The 23,755-nt window shown below is 50.3% G+C and overlaps 1 protein-coding gene across 1 annotated transcript in view; it reads left to right on the plus strand.

The window, feature by feature from the left end:
* KCNK12 (potassium two pore domain channel subfamily K member 12) overlaps positions 1-13,466 on the plus strand; it is a 52,716-nt gene extending 39,250 nt beyond the window's left edge. Inside the window, exon 2 of the mRNA XM_065929316.1 lies at positions 8,379-13,466. Within this exon, the coding sequence (XP_065785388.1) occupies positions 8,379-9,280 (902 nt within the window). The 3' untranslated portion in view covers positions 9,281-13,466. The remainder of the gene's footprint in view (positions 1-8,378) is intronic.
* Positions 13,467-23,755: the final 10,289 nt, after the last annotated feature.

The following is a 23,755-nucleotide window of genomic DNA, read 5'->3' on the forward strand; positions in this document are numbered from 1 at the left end:
CACACCATATGTCTAACTTCCTCCTTCTCAAAGTCCCATCCACACTTCAAGACTAAACATGAATACCTCTTCCTCCATAAGACTCTCAGTCACTGCAGGAGAACACAGCCCTGACCTAAGCTGCTCTGGGGACTAATTTAAATCTCCCAGGTGATTCCACTTTGAAGCCAGCGTTAAGAACTGCTGCTCTAGCCAAAAGCAGCCTACGTCTCTCTTGTCTGAACTCTCGTGCATTTGACTCTCTCTTAGCGCATCACAAACTCCTTCCTCTAGTTTCGCACTGGGCTCTGCCACTTGCTTGCTCTGTGATCTGTGCAAGTTATTTAACCTAAGTGCCTTTATTAAGTGTGACTCAGTTTACTAATCTCACAAACAGGAATGATAATAATTCCCACTGTATTTCATCAAATCTAAGACACCATCAATTATAGATGCACCAATAATGTATACTATTAAGAATTTTGAATGCTGCCAAATACACTAAGTCATTGATTATAAGGTGCATCCTGATTTCAGGGGTGTTAAAACTTGAGGAAAAATCTATGACTTAGGATGAATGACACCCAGTGTCTCACTGAATTGTGAGAATGGATGCATTGATTTACATGAAGCTTTGGCATAGTACTTGGAAAGAGTGAGTCCTCAATACATATCAGTTATTATGTGATAATATAATTATCACATATTCCATGTTTCCACTCCTCATTAAATGTTTTCATAACTTCTTCCAGCCTTCTTTTCGTTCTCAACCCTCCCAGAAGGTTTGGCCAGGCTGCTCAGCTGTCCTCCTCTGGAGAGGGACTTGGAGAAGGATGACATGGGCAACCTCAAGTTTCCAGACCTGGGGCTTATGTGAGTCTTAACTGAAGTCTCACCTCTCAAGTGCCCAGCCCGCCTCCACGGAGCATGGCCATGTGCTTGCTGCTTTCTCCCCAAGTCAGTGTCAGCTCCAACCACAGAGCAGCCTGAAGGTTGCCCCAGCCTCTGCCCCACAGCCCACCCCACATCTCCCACTGTTTCCTGTTTGGAGAGGCAGAGGTGTTGGAAGACCCAGCTGCTGGCCTGGCCTTGGGCAAGGCCCAGCTCTGTGTGAGCTTTAGGCCCCTTGAGTGTTAAAGTGAGCCTGTTACCCCTCCTCCAGCAGTCAGGAAGGATCCCAAGAGAGGGGGGTGTTGGGAGATGCTTCCCAGAGGAGTGTGCCCAGCAGACAAGTAGGCCATGGGTAGGGCTGCCAGATTTAGCAGATAAAAATACAGAACTCCCAGTTAAATATGAATTTCAGAAACACAATGAATCTTTTTTTTTTTTAAGTGTAAATATGGCCCATGCAATGTTTGGGATGTTCTTACACTAAAAAGTTCATTTGTTTATCTGAAATTCCGGTTTATCTGGGAGTTCTGTATTTTATCTGATGAGTCCAAATGGGTCCTTTCCCCTCCTCTGCCCACTTCCCCCCTGACCTCAGCTTTCTCACTGTCCCTGATATTTAACTCTCATCCTTGAGAGGTTCTTGAAATTTTTATTTTCAGTTATTGAATCAGCAAATAACTATCACTGCCTAATTTATATATGATTCCCTTGTCCACTGTGAAGAATAGAAAGAAGACTTTATTAAGCGCTTATTAATGTGCTAGGCAAAGTCTTCTGCAGTGGCTGAGCAGTAAAGAATCTGCCTACAATGCAGGAGACACAGGAGACACTGGTTCAATCCCTGGGTCGGGAAGATCCCTTGGAAGAGAGTGTGGCAACTGGCTCCAGTATTCTTGCCTGGAGAATCCCATGGACAGAGGAACCTGGTGGGCTTCAGCCCACAGGGTCGGAAAGAGTCGGACACAGCTGAAACGGCTGAGCACCGCATAACACAATATGCTAGGTAGGCACTATCCTAAGAGTTTTAGACGTATTGACTCAGTTTAGTACAGAAAATGGAGGCATGGAAAGGTTAATTAATTTGTCAAAGACAAATCCTAGTGGAGCTAGGATTCAAACCTGAGCAGCCTATATAATCTATAATTCCAAATTGCCGATATAATGGTCCCTACTTCCAAGGGGTTCCCAAACTCATGTGGAGACAATATAACTCGGTCCCTCCTCCCAAGGGGTTCCCAAACTCATTGTGGAGACTGTCCCACGAAGTTAATTCTAAGTCATCTGCGCTTGGTGCTCAAAGTAAGGTTCACTGACCAGTTGCAGTCGCCTCACCTGGAGCCAGGTTAGAAATTTGGAATAATGAGCGCCACCTCAGAACCTGATAAGATTCCAGGCTGGTCCTAGATAATCGAGTCAGAGAATCACTACTCCAAACAAGTAGAGTGACAGTCAGTGCATTCACTCAACAGACTTGGCCCAGCACATTCTACATGCCAGGCACTGCAAAGGCACTGCAGCGTTGCAGTGACTTTTTTAAAACGTGGGAAATCCTCATACGTGTTTTTAAATGTCTCATCCTTAGTTTTTCATGAGCATAAAGTATGGCATTTCCTAAAGGTTACTTTTTGAAATGCCCAAGTCACTTGAGGTGACTAAATACATTCTACGGTCAATGGCTTATGTTTGAGGAACACTTGTCTGTGTTAGCATAGCCCTCATGGTTTCATATTAACACAGTGAGCACTGTGAAAAGTCCTGCAGTAAATAAACTTGTTTCATTTTAACTTGTTTTTTAAATCATGGGAATTCTCTCCACCTTCCATTAAGTCTACTGTCTCATCTTGAGCAACACCCATCGGCAGGCTATCTTACAGTTCAGAGAGGGTTTGTATCAAGAGCTCATTTTACAGATGAAAAAACAGAAGTTCAGAGGAGTTAGTGATAGTGACTTGCTTCAGTCACTTGGCTGATAGGGGCTACAACAGAAGTCAAAACTTTGAGTTCAGGTCTGGTACTGTTTCCTTGTTTAACCAGGCCCTTGACCATCGGCACCAGCTGGAGTGCGTTTGGTTGTATGTGACAGAAGGCGTAGGCAGAAGGGATTCATGGGTTCATGTACCTGGAAGCCCAAAGGTCAGTCAGACAGCCTGGCCCGTTTGACTGGACAGTTCATTGGGGCTTTCGGGACACCTTTGCCCAGCCTTCTACAGTGTCAGCTTCATCTAAGCTGGCTCCTCATGGCCACAGATGGCCACCAACCACTCCTGGGGCCACCTCCTGCTCCCTCCATACCCAGGGCTGCACTCTTAAAAGTGAGAAACATTTGACCCAGAAACGATCAGAGAAACTCTCATCTGATTGGTCTGAATGGGGTCACATGCCCATCCCTGAGCCAAACTCTGTGGCCATGAAAATGCCCTGCACTGATTGACTTAGGCCTATATCCTCCAACCAGTTATAGTAAGGAACTGGATTTTCCAGACTGGGCTAGACTAATGGAGCCCACCCTTGGCTGTTGGGTCAGTTCTTCAAGAGGCCTGGCTGCTATACTTTAGGAGTGGGGGGTGGGGTGATGGTTAAAGGAGATAGCTGCAAGGGTTTTATGTTACTTGAAATTTAAACCAACAAATCATTATGATGTATATTTTAAATATCTTACAGGTTTATATGTCAACTACAACTCTATATAAAGCTGAAAAAAAAGTTTTAGGGAATTTAAATCAAAATATTTGAAATTAGGCAAATTCCGACCAGTAGGGTCATCAATGATAGAGTATTATATTGTTTCTTAAAGGAAGCGCTTTAGCCCATTCACATTAGAATCATCAGGGGACGTTTGTTAAAATGCAGAGTCCTGGGCCATTCTAAATAAGTCTCTGGAGTGGGACCCACCTTGGAATCTGCATTTTAATCACGCATCCCAGTTGCTTGGATTCACTGTGGCTTACACCTGTTGTCCTGGGGTAATTATTTGCTGTCAAGTATCTCAGATTAGATTGTAAATTATATTTCCCCTCCACCAAGATGACACTGCAGAGCTAGTGGGAAAAGTTGCCCCAGATGATGAACCCAAATGTCCCATTTGGTGCAGTGAAAAATGGCACCAGAGTCAGTTCAGCCACTTACAAACAGTAACTCGCTGAGTATCTCACTCAGCCCATGCCCTTGCCTGCACTGTTGCGGTTGATGATGCATCCCTCTCAGGATGGTCGAGGGGACCAGATGAGGGAACATGTCCAGTGTCCAGCACAGAGGCTGCCACTCAGGGCCTGAGACAGATCAGTGCTGGCCTCCCCATCTCGCTTCCAGGCTCTCAGAGCTGAACTCCAGAGGCCCTGTCACTGGGGCCCCATTTGCGGAGGTGGCACCAGACAGACTGTGGGAATGAGCTTCACAGCTTTTGTCAAAGTGGCATAATAAAGCCCCCAAGTGTCTGCTCTCTGCAAACTGGGATGGCAGATCAATTGTGGCATAAACAAAACAGCAGGCTTGGTGCGAACCCAGGGACAGATTACGCCTCTGCAGAGTGTGAGTGGGGGAAGGGGGAATTCTCTGGGTGGTTGGGTTTGCCTTTTCTCTGGCTGAAGCTTCAAGGCCCTTCTCCAGAGCCAGCCTGGCTCCCCACAGATTGCCAGGGTTTGGGGGGACTGTTCTTCCATTGTGGGAACATCTGGCTAGCAGCAGCACCAGGCACTGACCCTACCGCCCTCAGCGCCCCCAGAGCTCTGAGCCTCTTGGTGCTGATGGGGAAGGACAGTGGACCGTGCCCCCTCCACCCTGTCTCTGGAGCTGAGCTGATGGTGGGTCTGTAGGAAAGCAAAGGGAGGTGAAGTGGGCACAGGGGCCAGACCTCAGGAGAAGGCCAGTGAGAGGGACCCTGGCGTTGGGTGCCCTCTGTGATGCCAGGGAACCTCCTGCCTGCCTGTCCTCTTCATTTTCGGCTAAAAGTGCCAGAGCCAGTCACACAGTTGGTGTCATTTGGGGCCTACAGTCATAGCCACGAGGAGACCTTCGGACCAGGTCTGGCCCAGCTTTTGCGTGGAGGCAGCAGGGAAAAGCTCTGCCCTTGTCCAGGGTTGAGCCGCTGAGAGCAGAGGGGCAAGTGGGGAGCTGTGTAAAACCTCCAAGAAGGCAGCCTAGGTCATCTGTGAGGGCGTCTGTCTGATTTTCCACCAAAGCCCTGAGTGTAGCACAAGGCCTGCCAAACCAGGTCCTCAGTGTTTGCTGGGGTTGGCCTTACGGCTGCACCACAACACCCACTGTTAGGATAGGCATGCCTTTTCATGGAGCCCGTATGCCTTTGGTGATCCCCCCAAACACAGGCACCACCACCCTGCACCTTTCCTTGAGTGGGTGGTGCTTCCTATGACTACACCGCATGCTCACCTGCCCTCCGCCCCTCAGGCCCCCATGATCCAGGAGGCAGCCCTCCTGGGCACTCTTCAGATTTGGCTGCAGAGGTCACTTGCCCCCTGTCACTCTCCCCCGTCCCTGGCGCAGGATGCCCTAGGAGACTGCTCCCACTAGTGCTCCCACTCCCTGCCCCTGCCTGTGTGAGCTGCACCAGTCAGCCTTCAGCCCAGGGAACTGTCCAACACAGGGTCAGATTCCCGGAGACACCTCTGGCTCTCCCAGAACCCTCAGCACGCTCTGCTCCAGTGCTCCAGCCTGAGTTTACAAGTGTCTGCAGTTCAGCCAGCATCCACCAGGAAACGGGCTGCCAGGCCGCCCCTGCTGCAGCCTCATGCTCTCTTGACCAATCCCGCCCCCACCATCTCTTGACTTGGGGATGCCACAGCACCCTCCTATTTCAAGGCCATCTCCCATTATCCCTGGGTACTTTCTAGCCTTTCTGTACAGCCTGGAAGTGGGTGGTTCAGGTTACTGGTCACCCTATTTTGCTGATTTAATAGATACAATGTAGGTGTATTTAAAGCTTCTCTTTATGGGTTTCCCTGGTGGTTCAGTGGCTAAGACTCCAAGCTCCCAATGCAGGGGGCCCGGGTTTGATCCCTGGTCTGGGAACTAGATCCTGCATGTCACAACTTGGACTCAGCACAGTCAAATAAATAAATATTTAAAACTTCTCTTTAGAATGAGGGCTAATGTATTACATGTCACGCTAAACTTTTAGCTGAAAATTCTAAAGAACAGGAAAATTCCATTCAATATTCTCTTAGGCATAGTATTAATATTCCAGGCTCAGCATTTTTCATTTCTTTAGGAATTTAGCCAAGTGATCCCCCAACCAGAGGTGTTGTTTTCCCTTCATGAGTAGCAGCAGTGTTGTGTATGATGGTCCAAGCACCAGGCAAGAAGCCAGGACACAAGTATGGCATCTGTCCCCCCACGAACCATCTGTCCCCCACGAGCTGTAGGTCATGTTCCCTCAACCCCTGCTCCCTCACCTATACAGTGACAGGTAGACCAGAATTAAGATCCCTCACAGTTCCTAATCATCTAAGCATTTTGAGGTTTTTCTTATCATGAGAGTAAAAAAGCTCCTAAAACATAGTTTGAAAAGTTATTATACAACGAACACTCATCTAACCACCACTCAGATCAACAGATCATTTCCAGCACCCCAGAGTCTCCCTGGGTCCCCTTCCATTCACCCCACCCTGCCAACCCAGAGCAAACTCCAATTCTGACTTTTATCTCAATTTCCTTTGTAATTTTACCAGTCAGGTATGCATCCCTAAAAAGGTACTGTAGTTTGGTTTTACCTGGCTTTCAATATTATGCCAATGGAATAGTTTTGTGTCCAGTTTCTTTTAACATTCTTTTTGTGAGGTTCATTCATGTTGTTGCAGGTAGCAGTGGTCTTTGCTTTTTCTTTGCTATATAGTATTTTCTTGTATGAATTGACCATGAATTAGTTATGCTGGTGGACACCTGGGTTATCAATCTGTTAGTAGGATTTCTTTTAAAACAAATACACAGAGAGACAAATGCAAACACTCCCACTCCACATATAGTCATATTGATTCAGAGTTGATTTCTTTATGAATTCAGAAACTTTATGAATTCAGAAACTAAAGTGTAGCAAAATCCCTCTTTTGAACTCCTGGTTACACTGCTAGTTTGTTTTTTTTCACACTCTTATAGCCAAATTCTGAACCTAGGGACATAATCCCTAGGAGGAGACATCTTCCTCAACAGAGGTATCTCTATAAGATTTTCTCCTAAGTTGAGTCATTAAGCATAAGATGAAGACAATGTCAGGCAATAGGGCATTTCCTCCAAGGATTCTAGAAAATGATTAGCATACACATTTAAGGGATCATTCTGAAAAAAAAAAATTCTCTAGGTTTTTCAGGGAAATAGTTAAGCCACCCCTTTCCCAGAGCTGGCCCTACCCCACTAACAGGGCATAGGTAGACCTCTTGACCTTGGGCATGCATTAAACAGGGATGCCCCTGAATTTTAGCTGCAGAGGTCTTGATAGGTGCTACCGTGCTGCTCTGATAATGTGTTTTCAGCTCAGACCCCAAGCAGCAGTGGATCTTCATGCTAAGGAATAACATCCCCTCCCATAATCAGAGTCAGGTAGCTATGGGTCCCACAAAGACATCACTGCTGGCAGCTGGCTGAGAGCTCATGGTGGAGGAGCAGAACTGCCAATCTGCAGGACCCTGGCCAGGATGGGCCAAGCACCCTGGCCAGAAGCCAAGCCTTCTGCAGCAATCAGTCGATAAAGAAACTCCCTTCAAGACTGTGCTTTGAACAAGTGGGTAAATTAAGACTTAATTATAAGAGTTCAAAGCAGTAAGCAGCTGCCCAGGCATAGAGCAGACCTCTCAGGATAAAAGTCACTCCAGACACACAGCAGCAGGACCCAGCTGGGCTGAAACCTTTCCCTTGGCTACAAGTGGAGCAAGGGTGATTGATGGTGGTCCGTGGGTGAGAAAGAGCTGATGTCCAATGGCAGAGACAGGCTCTCTCTCTGAAGGCTGCCTGCTCATTCTCAAACAATCCTTCGTCAGTTTCATAAACCCCTTTTCAGAGACCATCAAATATAGCCACCTGGACTGAATACACCCTACCTGGTCCCCAGCGATTCTATCAAATGAAGCCTTTATGGAATTCTGTCCTAACAAGGCCCAAGTGTGCCACTGGTACATTTAAAAAAAAAAAAAAAACGATTTGAGTGGTGAGGGAGCAGATGACACTTGTGTGGTTTGTAGGTATCTCAATGTCTTCCCCTGTGCAGCTGTTTTATGGGTCGCCATGGGTCTTTCCTAGCGACTCTCTCACCCCACTGGTATTGATTTATAGATCCCCCAGAAGAGGAGTCATGTATCCTCCTTCAGTTTAGTGGTTGTCCAGACTTAGGAACCATATCTGGTGCCGCCAAGGGAGAGAAATGTCTTGGCACTGCTTCTCCTCCAGGTGAGTGGTGCCACTCAGGATGAGAGCCATGTCAACACCTGAACACAACTGCGCCGCGCCGGGTGGGGACCACCTGTCCAGCCAGGACCGCGCTGACCCCTGCTCTGTGCCCACAGGTTTCGGCATGACCACCCCCGCCACGGTGGGCGGGAAGGCCTTCCTCATCGCCTATGGGCTGTTCGGCTGCGCCGGGACCATCCTGTTCTTCAACCTCTTCCTGGAGCGCATCATCTCGCTGCTGGCCTTCATCATGCGCGCCTGCCGGGAGCGCCAGCTGCGCCGGAGCGGCTTGCTGCCCGCCACCTTCCGCCGCGGCTCCGCGCTCTCGGAGGCCGACTGCCTGGCAGGCTGGAAGCCCTCGGTGTACCACGTGCTGCTGATCCTGGGCCTGTTCGCCGTGCTGCTGTCTTGCTGCGCCTCGGCCATGTACACCAGCGTGGAGGGCTGGGACTACGTGGACTCGCTCTACTTCTGCTTCGTTACCTTCAGCACCATCGGCTTCGGGGACCTGGTGAGCAGCCAGCATGCCGCCTACCGGAACCAGGGGCTCTACCGCCTGGGCAACTTCCTCTTCATCCTGCTCGGCGTGTGCTGCATCTACTCGCTCTTCAACGTCATCTCCATCCTCATCAAGCAGGTGCTCAACTGGATGCTGCGCAAGCTGAGCTGCCGCTGCTGCGCGCGCTGCTGCCCCGCGCCCGGCGCGCCCCTGGCCCGGCGCAACGCCATCACCCCGGGCTCCCGGCTGCGCCGCCGCCTGGCCGCACTCGGCGCCGACCCCGCGGCCCGCGACAGCGACGCCGAGGGCCGCCGCCTGTCGGGCGAGCTCATCTCCATGCGCGACCTCACGGCCTCCAACAAGGTGTCGCTGGCGCTGCTGCAGAAGCAGCTGTCGGAGACGGCCAACGGCTACCCGCGCAGCGTGTGCGTCAACACGCGCCAGAACGGCTTCTCGGGCGGCGTGGGCGCGCTGGGCATCATGAACAACCGCCTGGCCGAGACCAGCGCCTCCAGGTAGAGGCGCAACCTGTCGCGCCACGGACCCTCAAGCAGGCTGGCGTGCAGCCGGGCGGCGTTTGCTCTCCTCTCAGACGCTGGCGCTTTCTTAACCTTTATCCAATAAAATGAAACAAAAAAAAAAAATTTTTTTTTTTTAAAGAAATACTATTTGGCCAGGCCTGATGTTATCAAGGGCAGGTTTTGGGGGAGCCTGTTATTCTTGTGGGTCCCCTTCTTGGAGAACCGTGGTCCCCAGCAGATTCTCCTCCGGGGAGAGAAAAAGTGGCACCCCAGACCCTCGCCTGGTGCGCACGGCAGCCAGGGGAGTGCCACCCCAGGGTTTTGCAGACTGGCACTAAACCCCGCCTCCATGCACATAAGCAGCTGGCAACCCCAAAGCATATGGTGCAACTTTCCATGGCTCTGAATTACCTCCGCAGCATTTAGAATCCTGGCCCAGCCTAGCAGCTTCCTTCTGGTCGTCAGAAATGATATAGTCACAGTTATGACAGGTGGGGGTGGGGAGAGCCATATGTTGCCTCCTGATGTACATATATAGAACAGCCGCTACACACAGAGAATGGTGTAGTATTATGCAATGAGATGCAGCATAGCACCAACTTGCGGACTGTGGCATTTCCCAGAGATCTGGGAATTGCCATGGTAAGGGGCTTAGGAGGCCTTTCTCAGCCTGGAGTTAGTCCACTTAGAACATGGAGCTGGGCAACTCTGTTTAAGGAGGGAAAGCCTGCAGTGGTCTGCAGGGCTCACTCAGGCTACAGAAGCCCAGCTCTGCCTCAGCTGGCTGATCTCTGTGACTCAGGGCACATCTCTGAATCCCCTCAAATCTCCTTCCTTTCACCAGCGTCATCCGCGGGAATGCTTTTTGTTGTCAGCCAGGAACATCTGAGTCTTCTCAGACAAGATTTTTCTTTGTTCCGGGGGATTTTTTTTCTCAACCTTTTTTTCCCTTGTAGAGAGCCTGAGGGGTGCAGAGCATCCCTTCCAGTTGCGCCCCCCCCCCCCCCCCCCCCGCAGCAGGGCTCTGCTAGCTGCACCGGTGGGCACCAGGGCCTGCAGCCCTGGGAACCAAAGCAGCCATCCTGCAAGCAGAGAACATGAGTCCAGAGCCCATGATGTGTTTGGGATACATCCCATTCTGAGCCCTGTGGGTCCCTCTGATACTCAGGTGAACGTGTTTTCTTCCACACACACAGTCTGTATTGGAAGTGGAGGCAAGCCGGAGGGAAAGAGCTGGTGGATGGAAGAAGCAGTTTTGGGATTCAAGTTTTGGTCTGGATGATCCTCAAGCTGAAGGACAGGTTCTCCTAGACTCACCCTCTGCCTCGCAGGGAGTCATCCACCTGGAGGAAGGCCCGATGCCCAGTCTTCATTGAAGAGATGAAGGTCTCGGACTATAAAGGAACAATCCTCTATCGGCCCATTTTCTCATCTAAAAAGATGACGATCCCAAGGACAAATACCAGAGTCTAGTCAGACACAGTGTGACCCACCAATATATATACAGCTTCTGACATGAAGTCTTAGAAAAGCACCAGGACACCTCACACCTTCTGCCTGAAAGGCATCAAAAGCCATGAAATCTCCCTTCTTGGAAATGAAGGAAGCATATGTGCCTGGGACTCTCAAACAACACACACAGCATTAAGAGTCATGCTTGAATGTCAGCCTCCCCTCGCACCTTCCAGTTCATGGCAGGAAGGAAAAGACAAATTCAGATCTGAGCAACTCTCCAGCTACTTTGGGATCATTTCTTTTTTGGGTGGTGAGGGGTCATTTCTAATTTGGATCTAAATTGGCTTTTAAACACAGACCCTAATCTGGGGGTGAAGCCAGTGAGGAGCGGGCCTGGACAGAAGTCAATCTTGCCAATTCCTGAAGGGTAGGCTTCCAGAGAGCCACACTTCCAGGATGCACTGTGACATCAGCTAGACTGGCTCCATGAGCCACCCTTCCCAACCCTGCCACCCCTTCCTCCATGTGAGCGACAGCTGCAGTCACACTGAAGGGACCACATGTTCAGAGAGGCACACATGTTTTCAGGGCAGAGTCCTCTAACGGGACCTAGAAATAAGGTTTCAGGTCTGTCCCTTTAAAAGAAGGAAAGATGAAAAGGCATCCAATTAGAGATGTCACCTAGGCAACGGGAAATAACTTGGGGATCTGAGCCATCCAGAGGGAAAGCAGACATCCCCATGACAGAGATACCTAGACCACGAGGACTTAACAACAGGCAAAACAGCAACCTACCCAGAAAGGTGAGCCCCAGGAACAGCACAGAAGACTTAAGACACAGTCATCAAGGCTGCTTGAGCTAGGCAGGCCAGAAGGGGCATCCAGCAATCCTCTGATCATGAACAGGACCACACAGAATCCCATCCCCACAAGAGGGAACAGGATCTGCCTCCAGAGAAGAAAAGCTCGCCACCTTCCTTGGCAGTCTTGTCACCGCTGCTCCCTAACGTCTCTTCTGGGTTGCTCATGCTGCAGCCTTAGCTGTTTTCACTTCTTTTTCTGTGCTTTCACTTTGGAAGGAGGCAGTTGCAGACAGCTTGAGCACGCTTCTGAGGGAATTGAAAGCATCGTTCAAGGGAGCCAGGAAAGGGACCTCTCTTCCTCAGCAACCTCCCAGAGAAACATCGGCCCTCTAGTGTACAGTGGCAGATCAGGGCTCAGTGGTATGCATGGACTTCTGTTCACGTTCCCTTCGTCTACTCCCCACTTCTCAATAAACATTGTCTTTCACCTCAGGCCAAAGGGGCTGCTTCCCTTGGAAAAGCCAAACTCGCGAGGTCAGTGGGATTGTCGGAGCCTAGACCCAGAGCTAAAGGGCTTGTTTGACATCCTGCTTGAGGGCGAGCATTGAGAACTAGACCTGCCTAACAAGCTGGGATGGGGTCCTTCTTTCATTTCAGGGTTATAGACATCATTAGGGACCCCTGATTTGGTGCAGGTTTCTGAAGCCCTGGCTAAGAAAGTGCTCCTTTCTCTTAGATGCTGTGGCCTCTCCCACCACACAGGGGTCTCCGGTCTGACCCACAGCTGGTAGCTCACAGTGACCTCAGGCTCCAAGAGTTGCTTCCTAACCTGAGGCCCACACTCACTCCTCTCGTGCTGGGGCTGTGAGGCTCCAGTAAAGACAGCATGGGCTCTAGGAAGCCCTTGTCACCCAGCTGTGGCCACGCAGAGTTCAGAATCCTAGACAGGAGCCTGGCCTTCCAGAGCCGAGCGAGCAAGGGCACGCCTTGGTGCCGTGTTCAGTAAGAAGACCAAGTAGTCAGGCTCTTGTGTTCTCTGTCTGAAGCCAGTGCTTCTGTCTGGGTCTGGCGGAGGAGGCAGAAGGCTCAGGCAGCCTCAGGCCCTCAGCTTGTGGAAAATGCCAGGCAATCCTGGGCTTTTGCCAGGAGTGTCACATATTGCAGCCTCATGCACACATGCGCTCACACACACACACACACACACACACACACACACACACACGTGTCAGCTTTATAAAGAGCTACTAGCCCCTTTCCCCAAGGCAAAAGAAAAAAAAAAAGAAAAATCCCAGTCTGGGCTACTTTAAGAAGGATTTTTGCATTTTTAGCTCCCTGGAAATCTGCAAGGGCCTGGAAAATTCCTCCCTGTCTTGGGGGAATTTCATGAACACTTTGCACAGATCTGTGTTTTACACAGAAGCCAGCGACCAAACCCAAGCCAAACCCTGGAAAACAGCTGCTGAATGTACTCAGGCTCCTCCGTCCCTCAGACAGGCCTCCCAGCAGAGCCCTGACTCCTGCGCACCCCCTCCCAGGTGGGTGAGGAGCCATGGGCTAGATGGCTCCATCTTACTGTAACTTTTTACATTTTTCACAAACAAAAAGCACAATTGCACGTGCTCACTGTCTGGAAAGCACATTCAGACAGACTGCTTGAGGCACTTCTGAGTCCAGAAGAGGCACTGGCTGGGGCTCATTTCTTTGTTGGAACAGTTGTTAGAAAATACGCTGCTTGGTGCTGCCAAAGGCTCCCTGCTCTGTGGGGTGGGGGAGAGGGGGAGAGGGCTGCTGACAGCACTCCTGACCCCGAGGACAGGGCCATCAGCCTGGACTCTGGGCCCTGGAGCAGCTCTGACACCTCCAGGCACTGTACCCACCCAGCCAGTCTCCACCCTGGAGTGGTGAGATTACTCCACCAACCTGACCCAAGACCCTCCCCTTCCCCTTGCTGTCAGCCTCCTCCCCTTCCACCCCCGACCCCATCCCCTCTTCCCCCCTGTCTTCCCTATGGAAGCTCCCCCCTTGCTTTACAAATCATTTTCTATGCTCCCTGTTCTCTTAGGAGGGATTTAGAGCATGCGGGGCCAGTTTGCAGGGTTTCTTAAACAATACGTTTATTTTTCTGAGCAGCACTCCAAGAGAGGGTTTGAAGGGTGTTGAAATTAACAATGAATAAAATGCAGCCTGCCACCCCTTTGAGCTGTTTGCTTTCTGTCTGTCAGAGCCACCTGCCTCTCCACCTCCCTGATCACAACTCCTCTCAGGGGGCCCCCGGAGACATCGGCTCTGAGGACTGGGCCTGGGTGGCAGCGTCTTGGGCGAGTTACTCTGGAAAACAACAGTGTCATTCATGTGAGCTAAGGGCACCAACAGACATCCTAGGCCGCTTCCCCAGATGGACCAAAGCAGACTGATAGCCAGGCCCGGAAAGAAAGTAGGGGTGTGGAGGAACCAGCACTGGGGAAACTGTCCCAACTGTGCCCAAGGTTTCCAGTTCTGGCTGGGCACTAGGCTTTCCAAAGGGACCTTTGAAAGATACTGATGCCCCAGCCCCATGCCCCGATTCTAATTTCAATGGTTGCAGGAGGGAAGCAGGCAGGCCTTGGAATTTTTTGGCAGCTGCCTGGATGATTTTGAAGGGCAAATGTCTTAAACCCTAAACCTTGTCTAAACACAGAGTGCTCACATTGTGGTGTGATGGAGAGGCCACCTATTCAGAAGCTAGGAAGACTGGATTCTCATTCTGCATCTGGCAGTCAGCTTTCTCAGATCCTCAGTCTCCCCATCTGCAAAATGGGATAATGATCTCACCCTTCCCCACACCTCCTAGGAGGCTTGGAACGCTGAAAAGTGTAAATGCTCCACATATTCAATATCACTATTATAGAAGCATTTCATGATAAGAGACCAGGGAGCCCCTATGGCTTCTGCAGCAGGCCCTCTGTGGTGCCAGCTGGGAAAGAAAGTGCATTAGTTGCTCAGTCATGTCCGACTTTTTGCAATCCCGTGGAGCGTAGCCTGCCAGGCTCCTCCATCCATGGGATTCTCCAGGCAAGAATACTGGAGTGAAGGCTGCAACCAAATGATTTCTTCTGCCCATGATACCTTTGCAACCTCTCCTTTTTGACCCCTCTTTAATCACCATCTCCAATTCCACTGAGGCTTCCTCTCTCCTCCTCAGCCTCCTCGCCAGGTTATCTTTATGCTTCAGTTTGCTCTAGAGATGAGAAGCAATTGATAGGTCACTCAAGTACAGGCCCTGCCCTCCTCAATCTACAAAATCACTCCCTGGCTCCCTCAAACCCCAAAGTTTCCGTATAGCTGCAATGATACACAGTATACTATTTTCCATTCTAGTTTGTTTTGTTTTAATGCTATTAAATTGACTTCCTGATCTGCCTAGGAATCATACCCAACTTTGCAAAACTGTAGCCTGTGGTGTTTCTGGAAAAAGGCCTTCCCATTCCCCTGCTTCCAGCAGAGACCTACCAGCTAGCTGTTGCAGTGGAGGAGCCTGCCCTATGGTCACCCATCAGCCTCCCTCTGTCTTTGGGCCTCTTTCCCCAGCTGTATAATCAGCTCAGGTCGGTGTTTCAGCTGCATGAAGTGGTCCTCACCTTCCTTTCAAGCTCTAAGGCCTAAGGTTCCTATGACATTTGATCAATAGATTTCCACCCAGCCATCCCAGATGGATTGCCAACACTTCCCTTCTATGGTGAGTTACCTTTCTGTTTTCCTGATGAAAAGTGAGAGGCACTTAGTCATGTCAGACTCTTTGCAACCCCATGGACTATACAGTCCATGGAATTCTCCAGGCCAGAATACTGGAGTGGGTAGCTGTTCCCTTCTCTAGGGGATCTTCGCAACCCAGGGATCAAACCCAGATCTCCCACATTGCAAGTGGATTCTTTATCAGCTGAGCTACCAGGGAAGCCTGATGAGAAGATAATAAAAAAAAGAACTTATATTTGCCAAGCCAGGCTCTTGGACAAGGGATTTGTATATTTATCTCAATCTCCTACCAACCCTGGGAGTTTGGTACTTTTCCCGTTTTGGTCCCAGATTGGAGGGGATAGGTCATTTGTTTAGTTTGAGGCCAGCAACTTCTTGCCATGCTAGGGCTGGGAGAGACAGGGTGAGAAAGACAGCACAGCCCTTCCTCCAGGCTGTGGGAGTCCAACAGCAAAGAGGGCCTGGCAGCTCTGCAGGATGAGCATTCCACGTCCGTGGGCCGTCTGGGCTGCCAGGAGCGCCCACAGAGAGACAGCCAGCCCACCAGGCAGTCGGAGGAGACTCTCAGAGGCAGTCTGTCCAAGCTGAGCACAAGAGGGGCTCAATGAGCTGGCTGCTGATAGGTAGAGGTATCCCAGGCAGAAGGAACCATGTGTAGGAAGACAGGAAAGGGACCTGTGTGCAGTCCCCTGGGCCTAGAGCCAGCACAGAGCTTTCTTGATTGTAAGAAGTGGAGTTTGGGCAAAGTACATTTGTGGCTCTTTCCGATTCCACTTTGAGAGAAACATTCACAGAAGAGATGTTGGTGGAATCACTAAAGAAAGGTGTAACCATAAGGCAACGAATGCCTGGTGTGAGAGCTCACTTCTGCCTCTCTGGTTTCTGTCTCTCTGGCCTGTGGTGAACAGACCTCCCCACCTTCCTATGGTTCCTTTTCATTGTCAGCAAAATGAGGGGCTGGCTTTCAACCTGTAACTCTGAGGTTCAGGAGGAGAAATGTCAAAGTGCCACAGGGATTCCTATCAAGAACCATCCTTAGCAAACCTCGGCTATTTCCCCGACCCAGCTTGGACAGTTTGTCCCAGTTCTTTGTCCCTGGACTGGGCTGAGTGGGACCAGCCATCTGGATGCAGGAAAGAAGGAACTGTGCCCCACTGAGAATGGACTGACTTCCTGCTGAAATCTGCAGGCTCAACACACCCCTAACCCTGTGAGAACCTCCATGAGCTTCGGGTCATCCTATTGGTCTGGCCTCTTCTTTACAGCTGTGATGGTCAATGCAGTAGCCGTCAGCCACACACAACTCTTTAACTGTAAGAACTTAAATTAAATGGAATGGAAACTTCAGCTCTGCAGCTGAATTAACCACACTCACTTGCAGGCAGAAAACAGCAGAAGCATAGGCCCCACCTCCAATCTGCCTCTCAAATCTGTACAAGTGCATCTAACATGCATTATCCAGACTGGTAGCTGCAGGAGAGTCAGGGACGTGCTGTTTTCAGCCTTCTAGACTCTGCAGTACAGAACAGCCTGTTACAAGGTGGGTGGGTTAGATGCAAGGGCCTGTCAGCCAGGGATCAACCCCTTCCTCGGCCATGTGGAGGGACTGCCTACAGGAGGGGAAGGGAGGCACCTGTGCCAAGGAAGCAGAGGCAGACCGAGTTGCCTGCCTGAGGCCAGTGTGCTCCCCGAGGCCTGGTGCCTACAGTTCTTCCTCCAGGTCTTTCTTCACCCCTGTGAGCCCATCACTTCTGCCATTGCCTGTGGGCTGAAGTTAGGTTACCTGACCCTGCAACTGAAAAAGTCTTCCCTGGTGGCTCAAGCAGTAAAAATCTGCCTGCTGTGTCAGAGAGCTGGGTTCAACCCCTGGGTCAGGAAGATCCCCTGCAGAAGGAAATGGCAACCCCCTCCAGTAGTCTTGCCTGGGAAAGCCATGGACAGAGGAGCCTTGCGGGCTACAGTCCACAGGGTTGCAAAGAGCCAGACACGACTGAGCGACTAACACTAACAGTCTTTTTACCTCAAATTAAATCCTTCCTTGCTTCTTGAGGGAGTCTTTTACAGTGATAGCCACTTTCATAGGAAAGTTCAGTCTTTGCATACATCTCTGGGAGAGTGAGTGCAGTAACCTTTCACAGTAAAATGTAAATGACTGAGAGTGGTGCCTGTCTCAGAGACCAGATTCTGATGAAGCAGAGGGAAGGGAAGGCCTTGGCTCCTCGTAGAAGGTGATACACGCTCTACCAAACAGACAAAGGCCACGGAAAGGCCATTGGAGAGCATCAGGGATGAATTTTGTTGACTCAAGCTGCAGAGAACAGAAGCTGAATAGAAGCCCTAATACTCCTTCCCTTTAAAAACAAATTCCCAGCCATCCCTTGTTTTATTTCTAACAAATGCTCAGTCTCCTGTGTTGACTGAATGTTTATGTGACAGGGTCTCTGCCAGCCCGGCTTCTAATTCTATTAACCAAACACCCCAACATTCCCAGGAATCTCTCAATCTGTCTCCCTCTTCCATGTTCCAACTTCCCCAGATTCTCTCCTGAGCATCCAGAGCTTGGGGTAAGAGGGTGGTGAGAGGGAGATTTCTCCTGGCTGGAGAGCCAGGGAGCATCTCTGTTCCAGAAACGTGGAAGGTCTGCCCCTCTCCAGCCCCCCTAGCCTCACCCTATTCACCCTAACAAGGAATTTCTCTTTTCATTGGTCAAAGAATCAAAATAGGGCTTCCCTGGTGGCTCAGTGGTAAAGAATCCACCTGCCGATGCAGGAGACACGAGTGTGATCCCTGGTCTGGGAAGGTCCCACATGCCGCAGAGCAACTAAGCCTGTGTACCACCACTACCGAGGCTGTGCTCTAGAAACCAGGAGCCACAACTGCCGAGCCCATGTGCTGCAGTTACTGTAGCCCATATGTGCGGGAGCCCATGCTCTGCAACAAGAGAAGTCACTGCGATGAGAAGCCTGTGCACCACAAGTAAAGAGTAGCCCCTGCTCGCCGCAACTAGAGAAAAGCCTGTGCAGCAACAAAGACCTACCCAGCACAGTCAAAAACCAATCAACCAATCAATAAAATGTTAGCTCATATCCCATACGTTTTTTGCAAGAATAAAAATGAGACAAAGCTTGGAAATAGCACAACTGTCAAGTATAAAGTCTCTTTACTCCCCACGTCTCCATCATCAATCCCCACCCCCATCTGCCCCAGGGGCGAGTCAGGGCCCAGCCCCACCAGTGCTTACCTGCTGCTCTCAGAGAACGAAGTGACCAGCACCCCACCTGAGACATTCAAGAAAACCTGCAACCCCCAAGCAAATCAGCAGCTGCCTCTGGGTTGAGATTTCAGGCATCTCTTCTCCAGTTTCACCAATGGTGCCACTTGAAGAAAAAACAATCCTTTGCCCCCACCCCCAGCTTCCTGATGCTGAAAGTTGGCAAGATCGCCTGTTGTAGGATCTTTGAAACAAACATGAGGCTCAGGCCCAGGCACCTTTTGTCAGGGGTCTCCCAAACCACCCTTAGGATCAATGACTCACTAGAAGAACTGAGAACTCAAACAAGCTACCATACTCATAGTTGTGGTTTATTACAGTGAAAGAATACATATTACAATCAGCAAAAGATTAAGACTCTGTGCTCCCAATGCAAGGGACCCCAGTTTGATCTCTGGTCAGGGAACTAGATCCCACATGCCGCAACTAAAGATCCCGAGTGCTGCAACTAAGATCCAGTGCAGCCAAATCAATAAATAAATCAGTAAAGGACAAAAACACATAGAACGGAGTCTAGGAAAAACCAGGTACAAGCACCCAGGAATCCTCTCCCAGCAGAACCACAGAAACAGCACTTAATTCTCCCAGTAACGACGTGTGACATGTAAAGTATTGCCAACAAGGGCAACTCAGTCAAGCTTTGGTGTCCAGGGTGTTCATGGGGGTCAGCCACGCAGGCAGGGAGCACCCACAGATGGACCTTAGCTACTCAGTCTTCAGTCTCTTCAGAGAGCAAACCAACACGGCACGGCTCAGGGCCCAGGTGATCACTTTGAACCACATTATTAGGTTAAACTATGCAGCATGGCTCAAGCTCCCAGGTGAACAAAGACACTGCTATCCAGCAGGATCTTCCCAGGGCTCAGAGGTTATCTCCCAGGAGCAGCTCAAGGGTCAAGCCTTTGGAAAGTGCAGTTGTGAGCACCCCAGCCTGCTGAGTTCACCCTTTACTGCACACACCTGCATCCAGGCCCCATTCTTCACTGGAAAGCAGCCTCTCCTGCCTGAGTCATGCCAGCAGAGGCCAGTGGTCAAAAAGAGGAGCTTGGGAGGGCTTCCCTGGTGGTTCAGTGGTAAAGAATCTACCTGCCAATGCAGGGGACACAGAGTCCATTCCTGATGGAAGATCCCACATGCCACAGAGCAATTAAGCCCGTGTGCCACAACTACTGAGCCTGTGCTCAGAGCCCGGGAGCTGCAGCTACTGAGGCCCGTGCGCCCTAGAACCCGTGCTCGACGAGTAGCCCCTGCTCACCACAACTAGAGAAAAACCTGTGCAGCAACGAAGACCCAGCACAGCCAAAAATAAAATACTAAATAAATAAAACAGAAGTGCATGGAAGCACAGCTGGGCTTGGCTTCATGCCCCTCCCAGGAGAATCAGCTCCAGATCCCAGCCCCACAGACCCTCTCTTCCTCTAACAGGGACCCAAGGGGATTGACGTGTTCTTTTTGGTGGCCGACCAGGCTTCTGGGAGGACAGGCCCACGGCCAAGGTGAAGCAGGCTTCCGAGCCAAACCACAGTCATGCTGGGCCATCACCACCGATCAGTCTCCAGAACCAAATCCAGTCTGGGCTCCCTAACCCCTCTGCCCACTTGCTCCCTGCTGGCTCAACTCCTCTGATGTCTGCTCCCCTGACACCAGCGAGCCCTGGCCTGGGGCTGTTCCCAGGAAGCCCTCAGCTCCTGCAAGGAGACCCCGTCTGGCTCCTCGTCTGAGATTTGCCCATTCACTCAACACCTGCTCTCTGCTTTTACACCCTGGAATAAATACTGAGAAGGGGGTGGTCTGCTGCCTGGGGGAAGGCAGGGCTGGAGGACATGGGAGGGGAGAAGGAACAATCTAGGCAGGGTCAGGTGGCCTAGGTCCCTCCTTTTCAGCAAACAGCATTCCAAGACATGCCTGTCAAGGCCACACCTATCCTCAGACTCCTCTCCAACCAAGGAGGGACACAGTCTTCTGAGGCTGATGCAATGTGTCACCCTTCGGTGGGACCAGCCTTCGGGTGGGAGGGGCAGCTCTTCCCTCAGCCCCCACTGCAGACCCTCGGTCAAGCCCGGGCCTGCTCCACTTTAAGCCACATCCTCATGCTTTCTGAGTCAGTACTCTGAGGAAACATCACAGAAGTCAGCTGCTGGTGTCTACTTGGTAATGGGTTGACTTTCAAGTGTGGTGTCATTTTCTATTCAGACTGACCTAGATGAGGTTCACATTAAGTGAATTTCTTAACCTCTCTTAGCATCAGTTTCAACATCTTGAAACAGAAAAACAAACCTACCTGACTGCACTGGTGTGAAATGATACTATAAAGTGCCAAACAGAGTATTTAGCACAGATACTCAGTTCCCTTCTTACCTCCCTTTATCAATCCACAAATCCTACTTTTCCTATTTCAACCTGTAACTATAAGAGGCCATCCATCTAACCACTTATCCACTGATGCAGCTATCCACTGCTCCACCCATCTACCTATCCATCTACCCATCCATCTATTCATCTACTCATCCATCCACCCATCATCCACGAATCTATATCACATCATTTTTTGAACACCTTCTAAGTACAAGCCACTGTGAGTTGTCCACTGAAGTCGATACAGTAATATACAATCTAGAAGCGAAAATTAAATATTGCGACCAAGATATAAATAACTTGGCAGAAAGTGAAAAGTGTCTTCAGGGAAGGACAGAGAAAGTGTTGGGAAATTAAACACTCCCAGACCTCTTTCCAAGCTCCCATAGAAGGCAACTGCCAGGATTACATCTGATTTGATAAAACATTTCTCTTTCTCTAATGTTTGGAGACCACCAGGACATTTCTTTCCTCCTCCCCAAGGAAGATGCCTCAGATTCTCATTATCCTAACCTGGCTCTGGCTTTGTCTCAGTTTTCATTTTACTGTGTTCAGCTCTCAGTTGCTCCACTGAGGACAATGTACAGAGTCCAAATTCCTTCCAAGTTTTTAATTGGACTGTCCATGAGGGATTTTGAAACCAACAAAATAGGCTAAACGAGGAGATGATGGATACATTAAAGACAGCTGCCTTGGGCCAGGCATTCCCTACACAACAGTCTGCCCGAGAGTCCATTAAGTGAGGGCTTTGCAGCATCAGCAGCCAGCCTCCACATCCTTAAAAACCTCTCCCCACCACCTGAGTTCTGTCCAGACTTAAGTCAACCCCTGGAAGAATTAGGGGGAAAGTATCTACCTACAAAAGTGCCGGATAAACAGTGTGGGGCTGTATTTCTCAGTTGATGAAAGAGGAAAATCTTACAAATTTTGTTGCCATAGTGAGAAACAAGGACCCGTCAGCATGATGAATGAAACACCCCATAATCTCTGCAGGCCACTACCCACCAGAAGTTTGATTGGAAAAATTCCTGCAAAGGGGACTTCCCTGGTGGACCAGTGGTTCAGACTCCTTGCTCCCAAGGCAGGGGGCCGGGGTTTGTTCCCTGGTCAGGGAGCTAGATTCCCACACACAGCAACTAAGAGTCTGAATACTGAAATGAAGATGGAGGACCCCGAGGGCCACAAAGAGGACCCAGCACAGCCAAATAAATAAATACATAAATACTTTTTTAAAATTCCTTCAGACATCGCTGAGTAAATGCTGCCAACGTGGCCAGTGGGCTTGTTTGGTGTTGCAGATTTAAAGACAGAAGACCCCGCTTTGCCACTTGCCAGTCCTGCGAGTTTGAGCAAGGCCCTCCAACTCTCCGAATCTGTATTTACTAGCGGGTAAGTCGCGAAAGCACGGGCGTCACCAACCTCTGTCTGCCGGCTTGCTGGTGGCGGTGCTGTCCTCTCCGTGAGCCGGCTCACGGCCAGGAGACGTGGTGACAACCATCACCTGTGAGCTCAGTGCCTAGACAGCTGACGTCCCTTCCCCAGGCCTCCACTTCCGCGTCTGTGTAGGTTACAGGTTTGCTGCAGTTAAATGAGATGACGTGTGCAGAGTGCGTGGCGCATGCCAGGTGCTCACTGGTCTTCGTTCCCATCCCCCACCCTCGTCTTTGCAGGACACACTCAGCAGGGTCCCCGCGGCCTGGGACAGGAGGCACAGGGCCCCCCAGACACCCAAGCTGAGGTCAACAGAGTAGTTTAGTGCCTTCTCTTAGGCTGACTTCCACTTGGAAACCAAGCCAGGCTCAGTGGCTTCTTGGTCCTCGAAAATGATTTTCTGAAACCTTTCCTCCTTTCATGCTCCATGCAGCATCATTTACCAGACTTGAGAATTGTTTTCCCCAACACTGGCCATCCTGAGTTCAGGGATTTCAGTTCTGTCTCAGCATACAGATCCCCTCCTCCTGAGGCCAAGGCTCACTCACGGGCCTCTGAGGGTACCAGGCACCTCTCTGAGCGGATAGAAGGCCAGACCGGGGTGACTGGTGAAGCCTGCAATGTTGCCCCTTCAGCCACGGGCTGGTCGCCCCCGTGCAGTGCGCAGTCGCCACCTCGCTGTTCCTTCCGCTTTTGCTGCTCTCCCTCCCTCCCCACTCCACGGACACTATGGCAGCAGCTGACTCTTACTGAGGGCTTGCTAGGAGCCAGAGGCTGTGCCGTGTCTTTTTAAACTGGAATATAGTTGTGTTACAATGTTGTGATAGTTTCTCCTGTCTGGCAGTGAATCAGTTGTGTGCACATATATTCCTCCCCTTTTTTTGGATTTCTTTCCTATTTAGGTCACCACAGAGCATTGAGTCCAGTTCCCTAGCTATACAGTCTGTTCTCTCTAGTTATCTACTATATACTTAGGATCAATAATGCATATATGTCAATCCCAATCTCCCATTTCACTCCCCCCACCCTTGCCCCTTTGATGTCCCTACACTGGCTCTCTGTGTCTATTTCTGCTTTGTTAATAAGATTGTCTATACCAATTTTTTCAGATTCCATATACATGAGTTAATATATTTTTCTCTTTCTGACTTACTTCACTTTGTATGATGGTCTCCCGAGCCATGCCTCTTTTGATCACACAAGTCTCCGTAAAGATGTGGACACATGCCACTTTCCTCAGCCCAGCATCCCTTCCTCACTTCCTTGCATCAGGGTACTGCCCCCCCATTTCCTCTAGAAAACCCCTCCTCCGTGTTGCATGGTTCTGGAGGGCTGCCCTGGTAGACTTTGCCTCAATCAAAGTGAGTGGAATCCTTCCTGGGACTTTACATGGGGACCCAAAAGACAGAGGCCCTTGTTACTCTGG

This window comes from Muntiacus reevesi, chromosome 3 (genome assembly GCF_963930625.1).
Source record: "Muntiacus reevesi chromosome 3, mMunRee1.1, whole genome shotgun sequence".
Classification (NCBI taxonomy): domain Eukaryota; kingdom Metazoa; phylum Chordata; class Mammalia; order Artiodactyla; family Cervidae; genus Muntiacus; species Muntiacus reevesi.